At 33.8% G+C, this 15,879-nt stretch overlaps 4 protein-coding genes across 4 annotated transcripts; all 4 read left to right on the plus strand.

The window, feature by feature from the left end:
- Nucleotides 1-605: 605 nt before the first annotated feature.
- On the plus strand, nt 606-3,133 carry LOC139087553 (leucine-rich repeat-containing protein 15-like). The gene is made up of 3 exons (XM_070636388.1): nt 606-1,973; nt 2,559-2,916; nt 2,973-3,133. Exons 1-3 carry the CDS (start codon nt 635-637, stop codon nt 3,025-3,027), a joined length of 1,752 nt encoding a protein of 583 aa, XP_070492489.1. The 5' UTR covers nt 606-634; the 3' UTR covers nt 3,028-3,133.
- Nucleotides 3,134-3,184: 51 nt separating this feature from the next.
- On the plus strand, nt 3,185-5,878 carry LOC139087552 (leucine-rich repeat-containing protein 15-like). Its single transcript, XM_070636386.1, has 3 exons — nt 3,185-4,564; nt 5,303-5,660; nt 5,717-5,878. Exons 1-3 carry the CDS (start codon nt 3,226-3,228, stop codon nt 5,769-5,771), a joined length of 1,752 nt encoding a protein of 583 aa, XP_070492487.1. The 5' UTR covers nt 3,185-3,225; the 3' UTR covers nt 5,772-5,878.
- Nucleotides 5,879-5,930: 52 nt separating this feature from the next.
- Nucleotides 5,931-8,586, plus strand: LOC139087551 (leucine-rich repeat-containing protein 15-like). Its single transcript, XM_070636385.1, has 3 exons — nt 5,931-7,309; nt 8,048-8,405; nt 8,471-8,586. The coding sequence occupies exons 1-3, from the start codon at nt 5,971-5,973 to the stop codon at nt 8,523-8,525; spliced, it is 1,752 nt and encodes a 583-aa protein (XP_070492486.1). The 5' UTR covers nt 5,931-5,970; the 3' UTR covers nt 8,526-8,586.
- A 504-nt stretch (nt 8,587-9,090) lies between these two features.
- LOC139087550 (protein artichoke-like) lies at nt 9,091-13,615 on the plus strand. The gene is made up of 6 exons (XM_070636384.1): nt 9,091-10,441; nt 10,516-10,873; nt 11,212-11,224; nt 11,442-12,804; nt 12,879-13,236; nt 13,506-13,615. Exons 1-6 carry the CDS (start codon nt 9,289-9,291, stop codon nt 13,558-13,560), a joined length of 3,300 nt encoding a protein of 1,099 aa, XP_070492485.1. The 5' UTR covers nt 9,091-9,288; the 3' UTR covers nt 13,561-13,615.
- The last annotated feature ends 2,264 nt before the right edge of the window (nt 13,616-15,879 follow it).

The raw sequence follows: 15,879 nt of genomic DNA on the forward strand, positions 1-15,879 counted from the left end.
ATAGCAAAAATCGATTAATTGATCAAAAATCCGGCATCAAGCCGACATAATACTGACTTGGTGCCGTAATTCAGTTTAACTGGTACTCCAGTACTCTAACACTCCAGTACTCCTCGGCTTTACATGTTATTATTAATCGGTTATCTAGTTACAAACCAATTTCTAGAGCTTTTCTTTATCACTATTAACTATGGATTGATAAACCACTAAGAAGTGTGCCGAATCAACCAACCAAAGCTCTAAATCACCATTAACAAGAAAGGAGATTCATATCAAGTTGATATTATCAACATCTAAGACCATCTAAATCCTAAATCTCAATTCCAAACTATTTTACAATCATTTATTTATAAATATTTGCTAGAATTTCAAAAATCACCAAGTTTAACTTTGTGGCTGAAATAGGAAATGTAATAAAACTTAAATTTTCTTTCCTTTGCAAACACGTGCATCATACTCGATTATAGCTATCAAATTTGAGATAATATTCTGAATTCATTCTAGGTAAACCTTTTTATGTATTATTTATCTTATCGTGTGATTACGCATTTCTCTATTTATTGACACTTTCACATAAAAAGGTTGACTTTTCCTTGAATGTCTTCAGTCATTTGTGCAATTCAAAAAGGTTAAGATGGAAATAAAAGTGCTACTGGTGCTGTTCGCGTTTATCGGTTCTTGTGTGTCACAAAGAGTCAGATGTGATTATGATTTGATGACTCTTAATGATCGTCAGCACTATACGTGTTTTATGAGCATTGATAATCCAAATGGATGGAATAATTTTACACAAGTTGAAGGATTTCATTATCCAGGAATGAATAATGTGTTTGTGACAGCAATCATAAGAAATACAACAGGCTCCTCGACAATCAATATTCCTGATGTAATTTGCCAGCAGTTCCCACATGTGACTTACATTGACTATTCATACTTGGAACTTCAAGGAATTGGTGAAAATGTGTTCAGAGGCTGCAGAAACTTGGATTGGCTTAGATTATATAACAACAGAATTCCACAATTACCAGAAAATGTATTTTTCTACAACAGACACTTGAGATATATCGACTTGGAAGGAAATGCATTGACAACATTGCCTGAAAATACTTTTGTGAACCAGCTGGCATTGGAGACTCTAGATTTGAGCAATAATCCACTAACAAACTTCCCAAATGGAGTATTCAGGAATTTATTCAATCTACGTGATCTCCACTTCAGAGGTGCCAATTTTACTGCAATAAATACAATTTGGTTCCAAAACTTATTCAATTTATTGGATCTTGACTTCTCTTTCAACCAAAACCTTCAATCAGTTCCAGCTGATGCATTCTACAATTTAGTTAGTCTTGAAACATTATACCTTGCAAGAACCAGCATCAGTACATTTAATCAGCTATGGTTCTCAAATTCTAAGCATTTAAAGCACTTGTTCATGTATGGCAATCAGTTGACTTCAATTCCAGCACAAGCTTTCCTTAGCTCATCAGAACTTTTGACTGTTGATTTTGGAGGCAATCGAATTCGTGATATTGCACCAAGTTCCTTTGATAACCTGCCAGACTTGGTTGTTTTAAGTTTGGAAAGCAATGCCATAACGACGGTTCATCCACGATGGTTTGAAAACAAGCCTGCATTAACTTCAATTTATTTTGACTTTAATCAGATTTCATCACTTCCTGTTGGAACTTTTGCTAGTGTAAATGCCCTTACCGAACTAGGCTTATGGAACAACAGGATCAGAACCATCAACAGAAATTCATTTGGTGATTTGAGTAATTTAGTTTCACTTGACTTGGATGGAAATGGAATTAATTCTGTAGATGAGAGATTTTTGAGGGAATCTACAAATTTATACTATTTCTACTTCATTAGCAATGCATGTGCAAACATCTGGTTCTTTGATTTTGCTGGTAATCTTGATGCAAATATTAGGACACTTTCGACATGCATCAGGAATTTTGGATTTACGACTGGTAAGTACTACTGTAATTCCTGGCTCCTAACAGGCAAAGAGGCTGGTTTTAAGATACAGAAGCACAGATATACTTTGGGACCTAAAAGTAGTCTTATTCCCTGTTAGGAAGTCGGACTGGATATTGAGTTTCACTAAGGTCTAGTCACTAAATAGAGTAGGACACTACTCTGGGCATCTCAAATGTATATGATACCCTCGAAAATCCTTACAGGCAAATATATCACTTTTGGGTACAGTTGTGGTATTACTGTACAAAGAAAACATGCTTCTTGACTATTAGGGACAGTCCCATGCCGGCGTGACTCTTACTTGGTGCCGGATTCAGCTCAAATCTTTACCATCTCAGAGTCACGCCATCCTGACCCCAGATTTTGGAACAATTTAACCATTTTGGTCTATTCTGGACCCTATCAACCAGTTTAATGTATACACCTAAACATCAATCCTTCATTCGGGTCAAAAAGCTATCTCAAAATTAATCTTACCAATTTCCTTTACGTAAAAGGCACTTGAACACTGACATAATATTTTTATAAACAATTACTGCACAACCTTATCTTATCAATAATCTCTTATTTGATAGAAAGAACAACAGAAGCTGGTAGCGGATATAGCTTTAGTCAGGGATATCTCCCAGGTGTGCATGTAGAAGTTAATACAGAGGTTGAAGCTAGCATAGCATTGACGCCATTTAATGTTGTATGGAATCCAATGGTTGAGATTGTATTTAATAATGATACAGTCAGGATTATTAGAAATCAAGAGACCCAAGTTGCCATAGTACCAAATCGAGGATCATTTACACCTGGTGCTGGTAATAGGTTCAGAGTTTCTTGGTTCCGACAAGTTATTGCTGTTTTTGAAGGAAATGATCCATTCCCATTCATTTCGTACACAATGGAGGATTGGGTTCCAATTGGATGGGTTGGATTGAGATCACAGTGAGTATTTTGGAAGTGCCTTAAGGTAGTTAAGATCCTAATTTTGAATATTTTAGACAAAGCCGAGCATTCTGGTTTTTGGAGCCAATTGAAATACCTCAAGCAGATTAAGCAGTTTGAAGTGCAAAAAATTAAAGGTTTTTTAATCAAGCTTTATCAGCTTCTGCATTTTTCTACTTTTTCCTTTAGCCCAATAAAGCATTTATCTTATCAGAAAGTTTTAGAATTTGATTGATTAATTGACTTGTTTAAAAGTTTAGACTTTCGTTTTAATATTTTCAGTCACTGACGGAGGTTAAATCAGTAAAGATGGAAATAAAAATATTATTAGTGCTGTTCGCGTTTATCGGTTCCACTGTGTCACAAAGAGTTAGTTGTGATTATGAGTTGAGGACAGTTAATGGTCGACAGTCATATACATGCTATATGACTATTGATAATCCAAATGGATGGAATAATTTTACACAAGTTGAAGGATTTCATTATCCAGGAATGAATAATGTGTTTGTGACAGCAATCGTACGAAATACATTAACATCATCGACCCCTAATGTTCCTGAAATTATTTGCCAGCAGTTCCCACATGTCACATACATTGACATGTCATTCCTTCAATTACAAGAAGTTGGTGAAAATACATTCAGAGGATGCAGGAACTTGGACTGGCTGAGATTATATTACAACAGAATCCCAAGTCTACCTGAAAATCTATTCATCCACAACAGACACTTAACATACATTGATTTGGACAGCAATTTATTCACAACATTCCCAGAGAATCTGTTTGCTAATCAACTTGCCCTCCAGGCTTTAGATCTTAACAATAATCCACTCACAAACTTGCCAACTGGAATCTTCAGAAACTTGTGGAGCCTTCAAACTCTCTTCTTGAGAGCTGGATCATTGCCAACAATTAATCCAGGATGGTTTGCCAACCTTATCAACCTTAATTACCTCGACCTTTCCTACAACGTATTTAATCAGACAATTCCTTCAAATGCATTTGCAAATTTACTTCAACTTGAGACTTTCTACCTAGTTCGAACTGGTTTGACGACATTTGATCAAGAATGGTTCCGTAACATGCCACATCTTCTATTTTTGTACATGTACAGCAATCGATTAACATCAGTTCCAGCAAATTTCTTGGTCAATTCACCAAATTTAGTCAGAATTGACTTTTATGATAATTTAATTACGGAAGTGTCACCAAATGCATTTGACAACTTGCCACAATTAATGGAAATAGATCTTGACAGAAATCGTTTGACTAGAATTCATCCACAATGGTTTGCTGGAAAGACAAACTTGATTTATGTTTATCTCGATTTTAATCGAATCACTGGAATTCCAATTGGAACTTTTGCTGATAATAACAATTTACAGTCACTTGGCTTGTGGGACAATCAAATCAGAACAATTAATCGTAATTCCTTTGGAAATTTGAATCGTTTGAGAACACTTGATTTAGATGGAAATCAAGTCACTTCTGTTGATGAGAGATTTTTGAGTGAACTTACAAGCTTGTATTATTTCTACTTCTCGGATAATGTCTGTGGAGATTTCTTCTTCTTTGATTTTGGTGCCAATATTCAAGCAAATATTCAAAGATTTGCAACATGCATCAGAAATTTTGGATTTAATATTGGTGAGTATAATTTGAAAAATGGGTTGAATCGAGCTGTCATGGTAGAGAAGGGCAGCTTTGTGTTTTGTCATTAATACGACGACGCATCGATGCCTTAGTCAATTATTTCAATTTATGGTACAATTGATGATACTGATGTCAAAAGCATTTAGTTGCTACGATTTGAATGTTCAGTCAATGAACGATATTGACTCTCAGCTTTTGACAGTTGCATGACCTTGTTCATATCCTAAAGTGATTGCATTTCATGCAAATTGAGCTGTATGTCTAAAACAGCTTCAAATTGTCAAATTTGACAAAACAAGAAGAATAATACAATAGGACTGACATCCCTAACCTGGACTGACTATACTGACATTCTTATGGAAAGTACAGCATGCACCTGGTCAACTTATCTCTAGATCTTGACCAGATTCAATTAAATCTAGCCTCAATCCAGAGTCAAGTCTGTCTGGGGTTAGATTTTCGACAATGTCTGTGTCGAGTCTCTTCCAGGATTGTTCCTTTATTTCCAAATCTCAATCCCTAAGCCTCTCCCAAACCCTAGCACACTCCATCTATTCCCAATATCTCCTAATCAAATTTGTTATTTAAAGATTATTTGAAATACAAACAATTTTGATAAACATTTCTAATTATAAATTTGATAATGGCGTAAAGCCACTCAAGTGCTGACATAATAAAGTAAGCAGGAAGATTGCAATTTGATATCTAATCAATATGATTTGTTATTTACAGAAAGAACAACACAACCTGGAACAACATACAATTTTGTCAATGGATACCATCCGGGTATGCATCTTGAAGTAAATTCAGAACAGGAAATCAACATTGCATTGACTCCATTCAATGTCGCATGGATTCCAATTGTTGAAATCGTGTTCACAAATGAGACAGTCAGGATTCTTAGAAATTATGATACACAAGTTGCCATAGTTCCAAATCTTGGTGCATTTAAACCAGGTGGTGGAAATAGATTCAGAGTTTCATGGTTCAGACAAGTTATTGCTGTTTTTGAAGGAAATGATCCATTCCCATTCATTTCGTACACAATGGAGGATTGGGTACCAATTGGTTGGGTTGGATTGGGATCACAGTGAGTATTTTGGAAGTGATTTAAGGTATTTTAGATCCTAATTTTGAATATTTTAGACGAAGCCGAGCATTCTGGTTTTTGGAGCCAATTGAAATACCTCAAGCAGATTAAGCAGTTTGAAGTGCAAAAAATTAAAGGTTTTTTTAATCAAGCTTTATCAGCTTCTGCATTTTTCTACTTTTTCCTTTAGCCCAATAAAGCATTTATCTTATCAGAAAGTTTTAGAATTTGATTGATAAATTGACTTGTTTAAAAGTTTAGACTTTCGTTTTAATATTTTCAGTCACTGACGGAGGTTAAATCAGTAAAGATGGAAATAAAAATATTATTAGTGCTGTTCGCGTTTATCGGTTCCACTGTGTCACAAAGAGTTAGTTGTGATTATGAGTTGAGGACAGTTAATGGTCGACAGTCATATACATGCTATATGACGATTGATAATCCAAATGGATGGAATAATTTTACACAAGTTGAAGGATTTCATTATCCAGGAATGAATAATGTGTTTGTGACAGCAATTGTACGAAATACATTAACATCATCGACTCCTAATGTTCCTGAAATTATTTGCCAGCAGTTCCCACATGTCACATACATTGACATGTCATTCCTTCAATTACAAGAAGTTGGTGAAAATACATTCAGAGGATGCAGGAACTTGGACTGGCTGAGATTATATTACAACAGAATCCCAAGTCTACCTGAAAATCTATTCATCCACAACAGACACTTAACATACATTGATTTGGACAGCAATTTATTCACAACATTCCCAGAGAATCTGTTTGCCAATCAACTTGCCCTCCAGGCTTTAGATCTTAACAATAATCCACTCACAAACTTGCCAACTGGAATCTTCAGAAACTTGTGGAGCCTACAAACTCTCTTCTTAAGAGCTGGATCATTGCCAACAATTAATCCAGGATGGTTTGCCAATCTTATCAACCTTAATTACCTCGACCTTTCCTACAACGTATTTAATCAGACAATTCCTTCAAATGCATTTGCAAATTTACTTCAACTTGAGACTTTCTACCTAGTTCGAACTGGTTTGACGACATTTGATCAAGAATGGTTCCGTAACATGCCACATCTTCTATTTTTGTACATGTACAGCAATCGATTAACATCAGTTCCAGCAAATTTCCTCGTCAATTCACCAAATCTTGTCAGAATTGACTTTTATGATAATTTAATTACGGAAGTGTCACCAAATGCATTTGACAACTTGCCACAATTAATGGAAATAGATCTTGACAGAAATCGTTTGACTAGAATTCATCCACAATGGTTTGCTGGAAAGACAAACTTGATTTATGTTTATCTCGATTTTAATCGAATCACTGGAATTCCAATTGGAACTTTCGCAGACAATAACAATTTGCAGTCACTTGGCTTGTGGGACAATCAAATCAGAACAATTAATCGTAATTCCTTTGGAAATTTGAATCGTTTAAGAACACTTGATTTAGATGGAAATCAAGTAACTTCTGTTGATGAGAGATTTTTGAGTGAACTTACAAGCTTGTATTATTTCTACTTCTCCGATAATGTCTGTGGAGATTTCTTCTTCTTTGATTTTGGTGGCAATATTCAAGCAAATATTCAAAGATTTGCAACATGTATCAGAAATTTTGGATTTAATATTGGTGAGTATAAATTGAAAAATGGGTTGAATCGAGCTGTCATGGTAGAGAAGGGCAGCTTTGTGTTTTGTCATTAATACGACGACGCATCGATGCCTTAGTCAATTATTTCAATTTATGGTACAATTGATGATACTGATGTCAAAAGCATTTAGTTGCTACGATTTGAATGTTCAGTCAATGAACGATATTGACTCTCAGCTTTTGACAGTTACATGACCTTGTTCATATCCTAAAGTGATCGCATTTCATGCAAATTGAGCTGTATGTCTAAAACAGCTTCAAATTGCCCAGAATTGACTAAACAAGAAGAATAATACAATAGGACTGATATCCCTAACCTGGACTGACTATACTGACATTCTTATGGAAAGTACAGCATGCACCTGGTCAGCTTATCTCTAGATCCCGGCCAGATTCAATTAAATCTAGCCTTAATCCAGAATCAAGTCTGTCTGGGGTTAGATTTTCGACAATGTCTGTGTCGAGTCTATTCCAGGATTGTTCCTTTATTTCCAAACTCAATCCCTAAGCCTCTCCCAAACCCTAGCACACTCCATCTATTCCCAATATCTCCTAATCAAATTTGTTATTTAAAGATTATTTGAATTACAAACAATTTTGATAAACATTTCTAATTATAAATTTGATAATGGCGTAAAGCCACTCAAGTGCTGACATAATAAAGTAAGCAGGAAGATTGCAATTTGATATCTAATCAATATGATTTGTTATTTACAGAAAGAACAACACAACCTGGAACAACATACAATTTTGTCAATGGATACCATCCGGGTATGCATCTTGAAGTAAATTCAGAACAGGAAATCAACATTGCATTGACTCCATTCAATGTCGCATGGATTCCAATTGTTGAAATCGTGTTCACAAATGAGACAGTCAGGATTCTTAGAAATTATGATACACAAGTTGCCATAGTTCCAAATCTTGGTGCATTTAAACCAGGTGGTGGAAATAGATTCAGAGTAACTTGGTTTAGACAAGTTGTGTCTGTATTTGAAGGAACTGATGCATTTCCATTCATTTCATACACAATGGAAGATTGGGTTCCAATTAGCTGGATTGGATTGAGATCACCGTGAGTATTACAGTAGGGATAAAGCTGGAATTGACTCTAAAATTGAAATTTTCTATATTTTACAGACGTTCACAAGCTAACTGGTTCTTGGAGCCAATAGAAATGCCTGCAGAAAATTGATTATATTGATGTATAAGTGAATTAATAAAGCCTAAAGAGGCAGTGTTTTTGGAAATAAAAATGGAATTGTTTTTGTTAAGTAATCCTGAGCAGCATATAATAAGAAGGCTCTGGCATGGAGCTTTTAAGGCTCGGCTGCCATAAGGCTCCGTCAATTAACATTTAAGGCTCTGCCACTGAGCACTTAAGGCTCTGCTGTCATATGACAGCCTTAATGCATTCTCATGGAATGGTCATCAATTAGGTATTAAGTACAGAGCTTAAACATGGCCGTTGAAGTTCCGTGGTCGATTCTTCTTCATTTGTGTCACTCTAGGTAGTTGCTTACTTGAGATTCCCAAGAAGTCTCGATTTATCGCCCAATTTTGAGCTCCCAAAAACCATTTCCTGACTAAGCTTATGACCAATCAATCCATTAAGTCAGCCCTTCCTATTTTGCAATAACACTCCTCAAATTGGCACATAAAACCTTTATCTTATCAAAAAGAACTCTTAATTGCTTAATTACCGATTGTGCTACCTTAAATTTTATAACTTTCTATTACATTTTTCAGTCACCGATAAACCATAAATCGGTAAGGATGGAAATAAAATTATTAATTGTATTATTTGCTATTTTGGGTCAACCTTATCACAATCAATTAATTGTGAATATAATGTGAGACAGTATGGAGGTGATAGTAGCTACGCGTGTACATTAGCCCTTGATAATCCACAAGGATGGGACAATTTTACACAAATTGGAGGTCGACACTTTCCTGGAATGAATAATGTCTTTGTGACAACAGTTATTGCTAGATATTTGTCAGTTAGTCGCAATGTCCCTCAAATTATCTGCTCACAATTTCCGCATGTGACTTACATTGACTTGAGTAGTTCACAAATTGAGGATGTTGATGAGAATTCATTCAGAGGCTGCAGAAATTTGGATTGGCTGAGATTATATAACAACAGAATTGCTAGACTTCCAGAGAATTTATTCGTCCACAACAGACATTTGAAGGAACTGGATTTACAAAGGAATTTGCTTACAACTCTGCCTGAAAATCTGTTGGCTAATCAGGTGGCACTTGAGGCTCTATTTCTTGACTTTAATCCAATAACAACTTTTCCTAGTGGAGTATTCAGGAACTTATGGAACCTCAAAACTCTGATTTTGTACCGTACACAGTTAAATACTATTAATCCGGCTTGGTTCCGAAATTTGATCAACCTTGATACTCTGGATTTGACATTAAATCCTCTAAATCAAGCAATTTCTGGCGATGCATTCCAAAATCTTAATCAACTTACTGTTCTGTACATGGCACAATGCGGCATCAGAACAATTGATTCTCAATGGTTCAGAAATACTCGAAATCTTGCTTATTTAACCATGTTTGGCAATGAAATAACATCAATTCCGGATAATATGTTCAACAACATGATTGACCTTTATCTACTTGACTTGGGAATTAATCAAATAAGTCAAATTTCAGCAAGTGCATTTGACAATCTGCCGAATTTACTGATCATGGCTATTGACTATAATGCAGTCACCAGTCTTCATCCACGATGGTTTATAGGAAAAACGGAACTAGTTGAACTTTATTTAGATTTTAACTTTATCCCATCACTGCCTAACGGAATCTTCACAGACTTACATTCGCTTAACGTCCTGAATTTATGGAGGAACAATATTAGGACAATAAGTCGCAGTTCTTTTGGAACAATGCAGAATTTGAGGACCGTCGACATACAGAATAATCAAATTAATTCTATTGATGAGAGATTTTTGAGAGAAGCTACAAACCTTTACTTCATATACATCAATCAAAACCTCTGCATTAATAGAGCATTCTTTGACTTTAACAATAGAATCGAGCAATACATTCAAGAATTTACAGGATGTATACGCAATTTTGGATTTATTTCAGGTACGAAATATTTAATTTAATTAATATTATCAATAGCCACAAAAGTAGCTTTCATATCTTATCAAATTTTACAGAACGAATAACAGAAGGAGGCTCAGATTACAGCTTCGTACCTGGTTTCAACCCTGGCATGCACATCGAAGTGAATTCAGACCAAGAAATCAGAATTGCATTGACACCTTTCGATTTTGTATGGATACCAATGCTGGAAATTGTTTTTAATGCTGACATAATTAGAGTTATTAGGAATCGAGACACTCAAGTTGCTGCCATACCAAATACAGACATTTTCATACCAGGAGCTGGAAATAGATACAGAATCACATGGTCGAGACAAGTTGTGTTGGTGTTTGAGGGAAGTGATGAATTTCCGTTTTTGGCTTATACGATGCAGGATTGGTTCCCAACGCATTTCTTAGGATTGAGATCAGAGTGAGTATTTTTTGGGGGATTAGGAAATTTGAGACTTAGGTTGAGGGGATTCAAATGAGTCTTCTGGTCACTGAATAGAGAAATTTAGACGCATTAAGGCAATGCTACGTCGTCAAGTTGATGGCAAGACGTAAATACACCCTAACGATACCCAAATGGCTGTTTCCGTCTCATTATTACAATGAAATATGAAACTTGCTACATCATGCCGTTCAGGGTTGTTTGGCAACTTTAAGCACCTTGCCTAGTTCATGACTAATTTCAAATTAATTCCATATTTTCACAAAACAGGCAAAGCAGAGCATCCTGGTCTTTAGAACCACTCCAAATCCCTGCAGCAAATTAACAATGGTCTGTAAAAATCAAGACAGCACTTAGCACTTTATCAGCATCAATTAGCAATAGAACAATTCATATCAAATTAATAACAACCAATGCATTAAGACTGCAACTTTTGTTTTTAAAAATCCAATAAATTTTTTTTTATCTTATCTGAACTTTTTTTAATAACACAAATTTGAGATTGTTTATATGCTTAAAGGTTATTACTTCCTATTAGTTGTTTCAGTTGCCACTGAAATTTAAGTCGATTCAGATGGAATTAAAAGTGCTAATTGTGCTGTTGGCTTTTGTTGGATATTCATTATCTCAATCCATAAGATGTGAATATAACTTGAGTTGGATTGTAACTGATCCAAGATATTCGTGTGTCTTAAACATCCAAAATCCAAATGGATGGGATAATTTCACACAAATTGAAGGAACTCATTATCCTGGAATGAGCAATACCTATGTTACGATCATTTATGGACAATATTTGTCAACAAGTCGCAATGTTCCTCAAATTATATGCTCGCAATTTCCGTTCGCAACTTTAATTCAGCTAGCTGGTATAGGAATTGAGGAAGTTCATGAAAATGCATTCAGAGGATGCAGGAACTTGGAGATTTTGAGGTTATATAACAACAGAATCCCAAGACTTCCTGAAAATTTATTAATCCACAACAGACATTTAGTGGAAATTGATTTGGAAAGGAACTTGCTGACAACTTTGCCTGAAAATATTTTTGAGAATCAATTGGCCCTTGAGCAACTTATCCTTGATCATAATCCTATAACTAATTTCCCAAGTGGTGTTTTCAGGAATTTATGGAACCTTAAAGTATTGTTCATGTACCGTGCACAATTAACAACAGTAAATCCAGCATGGTTCCGAAATTTATTCAACCTTGAAGTTCTGGATTTGGATAATAATCATTTAAATCAAGAAATTCCAGGTGATGCCTTTGAGAACCTTGGACAGCTTCAAATCCTTTACTTAGCTTCATGCAGCATTAGGACATTCAATCCACAGTGGTTCCGCAATTTAGGTTCTCTTGTGTATTTAATTATGTTCGACAATGAAATAACGGAAATTCCAGCCAATTCCTTTGCAAATTCACCAAACCTTCTTGTTCTTGATATCGGAATCAATCTGATCAGTGAAATATCACCAGATGCATTTACTAATTTACCAAACTTAATGACATTGTCACTTGACTATAATGATATAAGTAGTATTCATCCACGATGGTTTGAAGGAAAACGTCACCTGTCGCAGCTTTATTTTGATTCCAATTCCATTAGTTCCATTCCAATTGGTGCCTTTACAGATTTAAATGCTCTTGGTTCTCTTAGCTTCTATGATAATAGAATCAGAACCATAAATCGTAATTCATTTGGAACTATGCAGAGCTTACGTGATGTTGATTTTGAGAATAATGTAGTTAATTCTATTGATGAGAGATTTTTGAGGGAAGCATCAAGGCTGTACTACTTAGCCTTAAATGATAATGACTGTATTGATCAATTTTTCTGGGATTTTGTTGGAGGAATCGAGCAAAATATTCAAGAATTTACAGGATGTATAAGAAATTTTGGATTTAGTTCGGGTATGAAAAATTTAATTTAATTAATTTTATCAATAGCCACACAAGTAGCTTTCATATCTTATCAATTTTTACAGAACGAATAACACAAGCAGGTTCTGATTATAACTTCGTAACTGGTTTCAACCCTGGCATGCATGTTGAAGTTAATTCAGCTGAAGAAATCAGAATTGCATTAACACCATTCGATTTTGTGTGGATACCAATGCTAGAGATTGTGTTTAATGCTGACATAATTAGGGTTATCAGGAATCGAGAAACAGAAGTGGCTATTATACCAAATTTAGGAGTTTTTACACCTGGAGCTGGAAATCGATACAGAATCACATGGTCAAGACAAGTTGTATTGGTTTTTGAAGGAACTGATGAATTTCCGTTTTTGGCTTATACGATGCAGGACTGGTTCCCAACACATTTCTTAGGATTGAGATCAGAGTGAGTATTTTTTAAGGGATGAGAAAATTCAAGGCTTAGATTGAAATGACTCAAAAACCATTGAACAGAACAACTTAGTCGTTAGAGACCGATATATCGACAAGTCGATGGCAAGACTTAAAGACACCCCGACAGCATCAAAATGGCTGGTTTTGCCTCATTATTTTGGAGGAAAATAAAACTTGCCGTTTAGGAGCTGTCTTACAACTTTAAGCATCTTGCATGCTTAATGACTAATTTTAATATTATTTAATGTTTTTATTAAATAGGCAAAGCAGAGCGTCCTGGTTTTTAGAGCCAATTCAAATACCTCAAACAAATTGAATTTATTGCTGTATATAAATTTTCATTTTGTTAATAAATTTTTGATCTTATCAGATATTTGTTGTGCTGGTTAAAATTTTAAATGTGTTTTAGATTATCAAGAATAGATTCATATGAAACTAAAAGGATGGCAAATGCTCGATATGCACAAGTAAGGTAGCAGTGTAAAGCAGGAATCTTCGTTGATTTCGCATCAAAACAGCTCGACTGGTTAATTCTGGCAAGTTTGGAACTCTAAACTTCACCAATCAATTGACATTATTATTAGAAGCTGATTAATCGATCCAAAATCTGTTCCCAGGCTGGTGAGACTCTGGCATGATGCTAGATTTAAATCGATTCGAACAACAAATCAAAGTAACGTCGGTCTGACGCCGGATTCTTGATCAAATATCAGATTTATGATGTTAGTATATGTACTAAAATTGAGCATTATTAGGTATCAACTCAATTCAAATTTTTCATCAAGTGACATAAACTCAACACCAAACAAAATTAGACTGCGCATCAAAACATCACAAAGACTTGTCCCCAACATACCTACACCTGAGCTTACAAAAATTAAATTACGTCTTAAATGTTAATTAATGAGATATTAACATTAAAAATTCACCATCTAATTGGGTCATTTACAGATGAAACAAACGTGATAAAATTCATGACTACAAGTCCCCCTGCTCGAAATATCAAATATCATCCATGATCACGTTCAGGTTTTCTTCTTCTATTGTTTCAAAAAAAATCTTGCGATTATTTCTTGACAATGAACAACACAATCAAATGTATGGAATTACGATAGTTGAGAGTTGGCAAGGTCGACGACAAAAAAATAAACAAAATCTCGAAAGTTTTGCTTCTACTTCCACTTCAATTAAACAGCTACTTGATGATGAATTTTTGATGAGCAAAAAATTGTCGTCGATTTTAAATTCATTTGCAAACAAGACAGGAAAGGAATGGAAGTAAATGAACGATATATTTTGAGCTTGTTAGGCAGCTACGCGCTATGAAAAGAAGCATGAAAAGTAATTATACACAAAAATTATTGTAAAATGGAAAACAGTTTTATTATGCAATAATTTTCATATTTTTTTTACTTTTTCGAATGTGTTTTTATGTAAAAAATGAAAAAAAAAGTTATAAAATTTCATTTAATTTCTTTCATTTTTTGCTGCTGGAGATATAAAAAGTTTTATTTTTGAGGTAGGAAAATTTGTGGGTTTTTTTATAGCATAGACTATGTGGAAGTTCTAGCATTAAGTGAGAACTCAAGTTGGGAAAATTATATTTTAAAAGTTTTTTTTTATTGTCTGAAAATGAATTAAATTTGAATGAACTTAAATTCATTTTTGATGAGTTCATTGGCTTGTCTGCTTGGTATTTTGGTATGTTCATGCAGTTTTTCAAATTTTTAAATAATTTAATTTGAAATTTTAAAAATTATTTTTCTTTTTAAATTTTAAAAATAATTTAATTCAAAACTGAAACTTAATTTGAAGGTTTTTTTTTAAATATTTCAAATTTATTTCTTAAATAAATTTAAATTTTTGTTACTTTAAATTTCAAAACTGTGTTCTTATTTAACATTAAAAATTGGAATTTTCAATGAAATTATTGAAATAAATAAATATGAAATAACTTTAAAGAAAATTTGAAAAAAAGAGAATTTTTGAAAATTTTTAAAATTTTAAATTTTTTGTAATTTTTAAAAAATATTTAAATTAGTTTTTAAATTTAAAAATTTTCATCACTTTTTTAAATATTTTTTTAAATTTTTAAGAAAACTTAAAAGATTTCAAACTTTAAATCAAAAAATTAGAATAATATTTTTCAATTCATTCTTTAATTCAAAATTAATTTTGAATTTCAATTTCTATTTTCTGTGATTAATAACTTCGAATTTGCAAACCATCAGATTAGAATATTTCTTAGTAAAATTCTCCACAAGGATGCTTAATCTTACTTAACATCAAAAATCAAAATATAAATTTCCATATTAATTCCCAATGACATAATCCTAGCAAATAGAAATATTTATTTTAATTTCTTTATCAAAACGATCAGCCATCATTGTTATTCTTGTCACTCCATCTCAGAGTTTTGTTTTTCGATAGAATAATGCACAGCAGATTTGATTTCATCTGTCGAAAATCTGAATATGCTTAAGATCAAATTTTATTGAGTTTTTTTAATGGTTGTTTACTAATTTTTAGTTTTGTATATAATTAGGGGGCTATAAACAAAAATTTCTTGAGAATCTTAAAATTCTAGGGATTTAGAAAAAAAATCTATTAATTTTTAAGTGAGTTTTAAATGTTG

Source organism: Chironomus tepperi, unplaced genomic scaffold (genome assembly GCF_022539635.2).
Source record: "Chironomus tepperi strain 1889 unplaced genomic scaffold, CSIRO-AGI_Ctep_v1 contig_127, whole genome shotgun sequence".
Lineage (NCBI taxonomy): Eukaryota > Metazoa > Arthropoda > Insecta > Diptera > Chironomidae > Chironomus > Chironomus tepperi.